This window comes from Brassica oleracea, chromosome C5, assembly GCF_000695525.1.
Source record: "Brassica oleracea var. oleracea cultivar TO1000 chromosome C5, BOL, whole genome shotgun sequence".
Taxonomy (NCBI): Eukaryota; Viridiplantae; Streptophyta; class Magnoliopsida; order Brassicales; family Brassicaceae; genus Brassica; species Brassica oleracea.
In genome coordinates, this window is record NC_027752.1 from 6,448,721 (window position 1) to 6,459,101 (window position 10,381).

At 38.3% G+C, this 10,381-nt stretch overlaps 3 protein-coding genes and 1 pseudogene across 3 annotated transcripts; 2 read left to right on the forward strand and 2 right to left on the reverse strand.

Annotated features, from left to right (window-relative positions):
- Positions 1-163: 163 nt before the first annotated feature.
- Positions 164-2,613, reverse strand: LOC106292647 (protein HGH1 homolog). The gene is made up of 9 exons (XM_013728277.1): positions 2,428-2,613; positions 2,189-2,311; positions 1,901-2,098; positions 1,680-1,758; positions 1,223-1,368; positions 1,030-1,143; positions 808-939; positions 605-718; positions 164-499 (listed from the first exon to the last, which is right to left on the reverse strand). The coding sequence occupies exons 1-9, from the start codon at positions 2,479-2,481 to the stop codon at positions 437-439; spliced, it is 1,023 nt and encodes a 340-aa protein (XP_013583731.1). The 5' UTR covers positions 2,482-2,613; the 3' UTR covers positions 164-436.
- A 151-nt stretch (positions 2,614-2,764) lies between these two features.
- LOC106293015 (haloacid dehalogenase-like hydrolase domain-containing protein 3) lies at positions 2,765-4,500 on the forward strand. Its single transcript, XM_013728685.1, has 8 exons — positions 2,765-2,927; positions 3,082-3,195; positions 3,269-3,435; positions 3,527-3,602; positions 3,695-3,767; positions 3,854-3,927; positions 4,013-4,106; positions 4,193-4,500. Exons 1-8 carry the CDS (start codon positions 2,810-2,812, stop codon positions 4,257-4,259), a joined length of 783 nt encoding a protein of 260 aa, XP_013584139.1. The 5' UTR covers positions 2,765-2,809; the 3' UTR covers positions 4,260-4,500.
- Positions 4,501-4,988: 488 nt separating this feature from the next.
- Positions 4,989-6,253, forward strand: LOC106292561 (60S ribosomal protein L10-1). The gene is made up of 4 exons (XM_013728171.1): positions 4,989-5,112; positions 5,199-5,700; positions 5,791-5,872; positions 5,969-6,253. Exons 1-4 carry the CDS (start codon positions 5,103-5,105, stop codon positions 6,035-6,037), a joined length of 663 nt encoding a protein of 220 aa, XP_013583625.1. The 5' UTR covers positions 4,989-5,102; the 3' UTR covers positions 6,038-6,253.
- A 747-nt stretch (positions 6,254-7,000) lies between these two features.
- Positions 7,001-10,381, reverse strand: part of LOC106344368 — a 6,914-nt pseudogene continuing 3,533 nt past the window's right edge.

The window sequence follows — 10,381 nt, forward strand, 5'->3', positions numbered from 1 at the left end:
TTTATGTATAAAAGTCTAAAAGAAGACATAATCATTTGACTTGCCTCTGTCTAATTCGGTGGCTCCCTCGTGCCCTCGTGGGGTGGCAATAATTTGTTTTTTTTTTTAATTTTTATTTCTTTATTTAGTTACAAGTTTCTAAACTGGAAACTTTCATAAGATATATATAGCAAAATGTTGGATAATACTGCTCTTACGAAAGTAAGGTATAATGTCGAATACCAAATAAAATCACACCAAAAACAAGAGAAACTGGAACACTAAATAAAACAAGTAAATAACGAATCTATTGGTACAACAAGCCTAGTGCACAAGATGACTCATGTGCCATAGCAAAGAAGGCAACCTTGTTAGCAAAACATGACAAAGTCGCTTCCTTTGTGAGGGCCAAAAACAGTGGGGACAAGAACAAAGAGACAACACATGTAATGTAACTTTAAGACTCTGCTTTTGTTGGCTCCGATGATGATTCTTCCGGACCTCCAGATTCTTCCACAAGCTGGTTTAAGATTAGACAGCCGAGAGCAAGCAATGTTATCTTTCTTAAGTTGAGTAGAGTCAGCCAGTGATTGAGTGAAATAGAGAGGTAGAGAGTGGAACATACCAAAGAACCGACTTGCTCATAGGCTCTCATTACTTTTGAATCTTCCTCGTACTCATATCCCACTTGTAGAATCCTTGGCCCGTTCACTGACCAAAATGCCCTTCGTCCTGCCTCCTGCAACATCAAAACAATGAAGTTTTGCCAATATCAGCGGACATTTCTTTAGAGAAAAAAAAGAATGGCGAGATAGAGAATTGTTATACCTGTAAGATGATTAAATATATAGCTTCTAGCGTCTGAACACGAATGTCAGCATCAGTAACTGGCTCTCGCTCAATGGCAAGCGCACTTCCAAGCTCAGGTGGCATTTTTGAGATATCTTCCTCACTGTATATCTAAGCAAGGTAAAAACCGAAAAGTCAGAAGCTGTTGCCCTGTAAATTTGCTTTCAAAGAAGTAGCAGCTATAAAACGAAATCAACAAACCTTACTGCCTGCAACTGGTAGAAGCAGAGCGGGCCAGAGAAACTCTGATATCAAGAGAATATTCTCCAGCTGGTTCTTGGCTTCAAAGGAGCAGTTACGGATAGTCCCAGCAACCTGAAAATCATTAAGCATAATTCTAAAGGATAGGTTAAGCAAAGAGTTCATTAAAGAGGACAAACTCTTTTAAACGTACCCCTTTCTTACGCAATTGGTTTGTTGAATCAAACTGCCTAATGATCTGTTTTAATAGTCCCCTCTTTGGCTCCAGTAACATTTTCCTCCCATCTTCTGTTTTCGATACGTTCACTAGGATTGAGCCAACATGCTCAAACTCATCATCTGTTGCATAGAAAAAGAAAATAAAACATCAAATTATTCCTATGTTCACAGATAAGCAAATGAAAACAATGGGGCACACTAAACATTAACACTAAGCAACTAAACATAACCTTTCCTTATGAGCTCTGGAAACTACTCAATGATTTAAATGCATATATAACGGAGTCAGAATCACAAATATAAGTGGACAACTTATAACTAGTAAACTATGGGACTTGTAGACCTTTGGGTCTTACTAGGGATTAGATATAATATATATATATATCGAAAATTACATAACAAACTGAAAGACTAAAGAGCTCAGAGCATACCAGCAGTTTCTCCAGAAGACCTGCAAAACGACCTAACAAGCTTCATGATATGTAGTCCACGCATCTTCTCGTCCTCAATCTAACAAAAGTCATAACGTTTAACATAATTAGCTACCTCACCGTTAAACTACCAAAAGACAAAACCCCACACACTCTTACACAAAGTTCGCTTAATAATGCAAATAAAATCTGAGGATAAACTACAAAGATAAATAAATAACCTGAAGCAAGGAAGAAACACCATCATCCAACTGAGTGAGATTCACTAGAAGCATAACAAGCAATCTGGTGATACAAGACTCTGGATTATACAACATGTCCATGGCCACTTTGATCAAACCCATCTGAATCATCTTCCCGGCTAATTCGGAGTTCTGGGAAAGGTTAACAAGAGCCTGAGCTGATGGCTCTGAGACCTCCTGATTCAAAAAAGTTTCAACCTTTATCAATACTACTAATCCAAATCTAGAAAAAACTAGAGCTTTTTTAGTGTTATATAATCAAAGGACCTTGCTTTCACTAAGGAGGCGAGACAGTGATGGAAGTAGAATCTCGGAATACTTGGATAGAGATTGTAAACCTTCCTCCGAGCCAGTTAATCCACTAACGATCTCCACCGCAGCTTTCTTCACCTGCACGTTTGTTTCTTCATATAATCAGAATTCAAACCCTAGAATCTAAAAGTTGTCGGTGCATCTCAGAAACAGATGAAACCAAAGTTATATATATATATAAAAAAAAAGCTTACAGGAGGAGAAGGAGACGATAGAAACTCGACAAGCTCTTCTAGCTCCGTCGCCATATCTCTAGTCTACGAGGAAGAGTTTCGCCTTAGAGAGAGAGAGGGTAATCACGTTGTGCTCTCCACAAACTTCTCTGCGCGCAATGTCTCCGCCGGCGAACGCGAAAAATCCTCAGGGTTTTTGTTTCTGTGACGAATACAAACACCCCAAGCTGATCCAGAAGGTTCCTAGAACCGAAAAGGAAAAAAACAAAAATGAAAACCGGTCCAAACATTAAACCGGGATCGCGAACCAAACACATACAAAAGACAGAGCCGTGCCTCCATGTCGGATTTTCATCTCCCTCTGTAAGAAATAAATCTTTCACGTTTGGGGGTTGAAGAAAAGATGGAAGCTTGTTTGAGATGTTCACGAGGAGGAAGCAATCTAATTGAAGCGTTGAGACCAATCGGCAAATTCTCCGGTTCTCTCCGCTCTTCTTCTTCCTCTGTCTCTTTCAGCACCGGTTAGTTTCTGAGTCTCCTCTGTTCCAGTGAGATGCATTTTGATTCAACTGAATCCTAATCTGTCAATAAGGGTTCTTATAAACGATAATCAAAATGTAAACTTGATGCACAAAAACTGATTTTTTTTTTTTTTTAAATTGGGTCCCTGTGAAGAAGACAAGCCGGTGAAGAGAGCTTATGATGGTTTGTTACTTGATGCTGGAGGAACCCTTTTGCAATTGTCGGAACCTGTCCATGAAACTTACGCTTCCTTGGGCCAAAAATACGGTCACTTTCTTTATACTTGTTCGTTTCTTCTTTGCTTTCTCGGATGATCTCTGAGTTGTTGTATCTACTTCAGGTCTCAAGACAACTCCAGCTGAGATCAAGCAAGGTTTCAAGAGAGTTTTTGCATCTTCTTGGCCTGAGAAGTTGCGTTACCAGGGAGATGGGAGACCGTTTTGGAAGCTCGTTGTTTCGGAAGCTACTGGTTGTTCTGATAATGACTACTTTGAAGAAGTCTACCAAGTGAGTATTATTGAAGCTGAGTTCTGCTCTTTTAAATAGTCTTCAATCTTCAAATAACAATTGCTTTCTTTGGCTTATGTTGTTCTCTTAGTATTACGCGAATGGTGAGGCGTGGCATCTCCCAGAAGGAGCTTATGAGACAATGTCACTACTGAAAAATGCTGGAGGTTATTGTTTACATTGGAGAAGTAGAACTCTCTCCTATTGTTTTGTACTCGTTCTTGCTGATTTCTGAAATTTGGGTCTAAGGTGATTGCAGTTAAGATGGCTGTTGTCTCCAATTTCGATACCCGCCTTAGGAAGCTATTGAAGGATCTTAATGTCATAGATATGTAAGCTTTGCCATCTTTTGTTTATTAAACCTGAAAAGTGAGAATTCTATAATAAGCTTTGCAATCTTTGATTTGCACTGTTAAAGGTTTGACGCTGTGATTGTGTCCTCAGAAGTCGGATACGAGAAGCCTGATGGCCAAATCTTCAAATGCGCTTTAGGTTCTTCATCCTCAACAGAAGTGTTGTTTCCTTTGAATCTAATTTTATACACTACTTATATTGTATATTGTGTGTCATGTCGCAGAGCAAATCAGCGTAGAAGCAAACAGAGCAGTGCATGTTGGAGATGATGAGGGAGCAGATAAAGGCGGTGCAAACGCCTTGGGCATTAATTGTTGGTGCGGCACAAATACCTTTTTTAAGTTCTTCGTCATCTCGGTGATTTTTAAATCCTTCATGATCTATTCTTTCGTTTTATAAGCAGGTTATGGGGAAAAGATGTGCAGACATTTTCAGACATACAAGATCGGATTTTGGTTTCAGAACACTAAGCTTCAAAGAGCCTATGCCCAATGTTGTTTAGCTCTGGTCCAATGGAGGGAGTGGTGGAGCACCATTGGAGTGTCTGGCATTACTAATGCGATTGGTCCTGCCATGAAAGTATTTTTAGTTACCCACCTTAGGTAGCTTATGCATTTTAGGCATTGATAATGTAATGGGATAATTAAAAAAAACATCGTTTGTCTTGAATAGTATTCAAACCAAAACCAAATCATATTTCCACCGTCTTTACAATCGCATGTTGCAATACAATTATCCCAGGGGGGAACAAATTGTATTGAGACTAAAGAAGCGTCATATTGATGTTTTGAGTTGTTATAAAAATCTGCTGTACCAGAGTTATTTGCATGCATACTTTTATAACAACTCAAAACATCTATTTGACGCTTCTAGTCTCAATACAATTTCATAACAACTCAAAACATCAATTTGATACTCTGGAAAGTGTCACAGACAAAGTTTTTTGTAAAATAAAAACTACTTATTATTTTTTCGGTATTTTACAATTATCCCCGGGGGAACAAATTGTATTGAGACTAAGGAAGCGTCAAAACTAGTTTTTATTTCATAAAAAATGTCATAATTTTCTTTCAGATTTTCAATCAAGTAAAATGCTCAGTCCAGTAAAACCACGTTTGATTCTTTCTGAGAGATCCATATATCCCTACGAAGTTATATGGGCCGTAACAAGTCTCTTTTATATTTTATATGGGCTTTCCCTCAAGCCCAAAATAAAAACCTGTCAGTTGACCTAGAAAAAACCAGATTGTATAAATTAAAAGCCATTTTTCTGAGAGCAGCAGCCACTGTTGTTCAGGTTGAGGAGAGTCGCCATGGGAAGAAGTAAGTTTCTCGATCTCTTTGATTGCTTATGTCCTGTCGTAATTCCGACAAACATTGTAGCTGATTAAAATGTGAATCCGTTGTAGGACCGGCTAGGTGTTACCGTCAGATCAAGGGAAAGCCCTACCCTAAATCACGCTACTGCCGTGGTGTCCCGGATCCCAAAATAAGGATCTACGATGTCGGGATGAAGAAGAAAGGTGTCGACGAGTTCCCATTCTGCGTGCACTTGGTCTCGTGGGAGAAGGAGAACGTCTCCAGCGAAGCGCTCGAAGCTGCGCGTATCGCTTGCAACAAGTACATGGTGAAGTCCGCGGGGAAAGATGCTTTTCATTTGAGGATTAGGGTTCACCCGTTCCATGTTCTGAGGATCAACAAGATGCTTTCGTGTGCCGGAGCTGATAGGCTCCAGACTGGTATGAGAGGCGCTTTCGGAAAGGCTTTGGGGACTTGTGCTAGGGTTGCGATTGGTCAGGTGCTTTTGTCTGTGAGGTGTAAGGATGCTCATGGTCACCATGCTCAGGAGGCTCTGAGGAGGGCTAAGTTTAAGTTCCCTGGTCGTCAAAAGATTATCGTCAGCAGGAAATGGTATATAGATTGATCCTTTCACATTGGTTTTTTTTTTTTAATTTTTTTTGACTAAGCTCATCGAGTTTGTGACTTTTTTTTTTGTTTCAGGGGTTTCACGAAGTTTAACAGAGCAGACTTCACGAAGTTGAGGCAAGATAAGCGTGTTGTTCCTGATGGTGTCAATGCTAAGGTATCTTGCTGATGCATGAAATTATTACCACACTTTGATTCTTTGACTATCTCTTTTGTTTTTGAGTTTGACATTGTCTTTGTTCTTTTTTTGCAGTTCCTCTCATGCCATGGACCTTTGGCTCTCCGTCAGCCAGGAAGTGCATTTTTGCCAGCCACCTACTGAAGTTTCAGAACTGTTGTCTGCTCATCCTTTAAACTTCTTTTTTATTTCCTTTAAACTATTGTCTTAAAAGTTTTTAATTGGACACATTCACTATTCTGAACCTTTGTGGAATGATATTTGCTCTCTATGTTGGCCAGTTTACTTCTTTTGCAAAGGTTTTTCTCATTGCCAAAACCTTTGATTCTTGTTTACTGCAGAACTACTAAAATTAAAGGATTTGAGAACTATTATTTTGTCAAATAATGTGGAATGTATATTTCTCAACAGTAATACTGTAGCTTCACTTGCTTCGCCGAAAACTATGAACATCCACGCGTATTGTAAAACTCATTAGTTGAATCTCATTTAGTTAACATCTTCCTTGTTTCGGACGGCATAAAAGATTAAGTGGATACGCTTAGGTAAGACTCTAAGTTGACTACGCCGTTCGGAGCTTCAAATTATAGTTTGTATAATATAAATCCACAACATGATTTATTTCAATTTTATATTTGACTTCGGATAGTTTTCAGTTATATTTCTTTGACTTCAAATTATTTTTCAATTAAAAGGCTTATGATATATAACAACATAATACGACAACGATCTAGGGACGTCCCTAAATGTTAAGAGTCTAAAACAATTTAATGAGGGTTTTCTAAAAACACTTTTTTTTTACAAATTTGGAAACCTTTTTCTATGTAAAATTAATAAAAAAATTTGGGGACCCTAAACCGATGTTTCAATTCGCTGTGCTCAAAACCGCCCCTGACTAACCTACACAAAAACTGTAGAGTGTAAACAGCTGCTTTCCCGAAAGCCAAGTTTGTACTCAAACAATTAACAAATGAAAGCATTATGCTGAGTTTTTTTAAAGGAAGCAGCAACACTCATATATTATATGAATATACATTAGAATTAAAACCATTTTATTTTTAAAGAAAATGTAAAGGGAGACTATAAATAGTCTTACAAATGTTTTAACTAGTGGCGAATTCTTCTAACCGGAACCGCATGTAACGGGTTGGCCTTGTGCAAGGTAATACCAAAGGTTTCATCCATGTCGACAGCATTTGGAAGCTTCCAGTCAAAGGAATAAAGAAGAGAAAGAAGCATAAGAGATACCATCTTCACGGCCAAAGGCAGTCCCGGACAAATTCTTCGTCCAGCTCCAAACGGTGTTAACTCATAATTTTTACCTTTCACATCAATTTCTTTCCCCAAAAACCTCTCTGGCTCGAACCGGGTCGGGTTCTCCCACACCCCTGGATCTCGTCCTATGGCCCACACATTCACCAAAACCTGAGCATCTTTAGGAACAAAGTATCCAAAAATCTCAACATCCGTTTCCGCTTCCCGTGGGAGAAGAAAAGGAACAGGTGGATGCAAACGGAAAGTTTCTTTAACAATTGCTTGTATATATGGCAATTCTGAGATATCAGGCTCTTGAACAAACCCGTTTAGGCCTAGCATTTGTTTGATCTCGGTCTGAGCTTTCGCCATCGTTGTAGGGTTAGTAAGTAACTCTGCCATTGCCCATTCTAGGGTACTAGAGTTTGTGTCCGTGCCTCCTACAAACATATCCTGACATATAATCACGTATCAGTATATCGACATTTCGGACATATAAAAACAAATTATGCGATTCCAACTCAAGAGATACCTCTAAAATATTTTTATTCAACCAAAGCATCAGAAGTTGACATATTCATCAAATGCATGATCATCTATGTATATATAGTAAAAGTTTTTCTAATAGTAGATTATATATCACACCAAATATAAAGAAATGAACAGTAATACTTAAATAAAAGTTTTCTTTACAAAATAATATTTCACTTTTATTTCATTTCCATCTAAATAAAACTACATGTCTAGTATATAATTTGTTTTTAATCCATATGCTGTAATAAAAAGTAGATTTATAATACCATTTAGTTATAAGAATATTAGTGTACTTTTGTTGTTTTATTGTTACAATTTAAAATAAATGGTTTTAACATTTAGAAGTTATGGATTGTACAAAAATAAATAAATAAATAGAGAACATATATATACTTCAAATATTATTTTTTTTAAAGAGATAATCATCGGAACAATTTTTTTCTATAATTCCTTAATTAAGTTTATAGTAAAAAACAGAAACAACTATTCTAGATGGTCTAAAGATTTTTTATCTCATAACTAATTGACTTTGATTTCATATCCTATATGTCTTGATAATGCGGAAGATGGCTTACCAAGAGAAGGTGTTCAATATCATTTTAGTCGAGTTCTGCTTCTTCCCCTACGGTGAGATCGAGAAGTGCATCCAAAAAATCGCGGTTGGAAGCAAATTTTGGATCATTCCTCAGTGATTTGTTCGCAGTTTTAATATCGATGAACTCTCTGGAAACCTTAAACAATTTATCTGTACAAAACTTCATCCTCTTGGTATAACCTTGTAGATTAAGAAACTCAAGAAACGAAAGAAGTTAGCAAGTTCTGGACTCCCAGCAGCTTCCATGCATTTGTCTTGGGGCCTCACTTGTAGTGATGTGCTCCCATAGACCTCTTCCTCCAAGAGCTGTCCTGGTCAATCTCGACCAGGTAATGTAGTTAGGACCTTTCAGGATGACTGGAATCCTCACTAGCTTGTGCTGCTCCATCTTTGCTTGCTATTGTCCAGCGGGTAAAAAAAGTAAAAAATTCGCCAAGAAGAAATTTGAATTTCTGAGGCTAGACAAGAGAGAAAACAAGGGAAGCCAAGATATGTTCTCTAGAAATGAAGAAAGTAAACCAAACAAGTGAAAGAGTAAGGTGAATACAGTAAATTTGCGGAAGCAGTTTGGTGTTCAAGAGCTTGGAGGCTCTGATACCATGTTAGAAATTGAAGAACATAGTGAAGAACAAGAGAGAGAGAGATGTTTAATCTAGAAAGTAAAGAGAGAGATAGAGTAAAGAAAGAGAATCTTATTTGCTTGATTGATTTGCTTATGGGAACATCCTATATATATAAGGGTTACAAGTATGGCAAATGGTAGATGAGATATGATAAACTAATAATCCATTGTCTTGAAACCTTAACCCACCATGCATGCTTATCCCTTGTAGTGGCATCTCCATTGTCTTGAGACCTTAACCCACCATGCATGCTTGTCCCTTGTAGTGGTATCTCCATTTTCTTGAGACCTTAACCAACCATCTTGTTTCTTATTGCTTCATCTTCACACTCCCCCTCAAGCTTGACCATAGAGACTGGTCAAGCTTGGAAACCATGAAGTATTCCCTCATTAAAACCTTTAGCTTGGAAAACCCTCATGGGATAAAAACCAAGCCAAGGAAAAAGAGTAGAACACTTCATGGCTAAGAGGATTAGTGTGATGAAAAATTTACGAGTCCTAACTTGGAATGTATGAACTCGCAAACCTTGGTGCTTGCAGCCTTGGTAAAGATGTCAGCTAGTTGATCTTCACTTCTTGTGTAGCACGGTAAGATGATCCTTTGTTCCACTGCTTGCCTAACTTTATGACAATCCACCTCAATGTGTTTAGTCCTCTCATGGAACACGCTGTTGGAAGCTATGTGTATTGCTGCTTGATTATCACAATGCATGGTGATTGGAGTTGATGTCTCTATACCCAAGTCTCGAAGTAGGTTTCTGATCCAAATCAACTCACTAGTGAGCTTCCTCATTGCCCTATATTCAGCTTCAGCACTTGAGCATGACACTATCTTCTGTTTCTTGCTCTTCCAAGTGACAAGATTGCCTCCAATAAATGTACAATAGCCGGTAGTGGATCTACCACTTGTTTGAGGCAGGCTGATGCCAAGGTTTTCCAGAATGATTCTCAAGTTGTTTGCCCTATCTGAAGATCCTTGTGAGAGATCCTGAAGGCTTTCCCAACTCTTTTCATCATAGTATCCCTTTGATTCCACAAACTTAACATCCCTTGAGACCATAACTCTTCTTGATTCAGGTATGTAGCACTTGTACCCCTTCTGCGCATGAGTATATCCTATGAACATGCCTTTGACACTCTTGGCTTCAAGCTTGTTTATTTGTTCCCCTAGTATCAAGACATAGCACACACACCCAAAAACACGCAAGTGATCAATTGGAGGTTTTATTTTGTTTAATACCTGAAAGGGAGAGATATCTTGGAGGATTTTGGTGGGGATCCTGTTGATCAAATAACATGCTGAGACCACAGCATCTCCCCAGAACCTCTTTGGAACATTGGTATGGAACATCATGCTCCTTGCAACCTCCATAAGATGGCGATTCTTCCTTTCAGCAACTCCATTTTGTTGTGGTGTGTATGGGCAACTTGTTTGATGGATTATGCCATGTTTTGCTAAGTGATGTTTGAAAGCAGTGCTTGT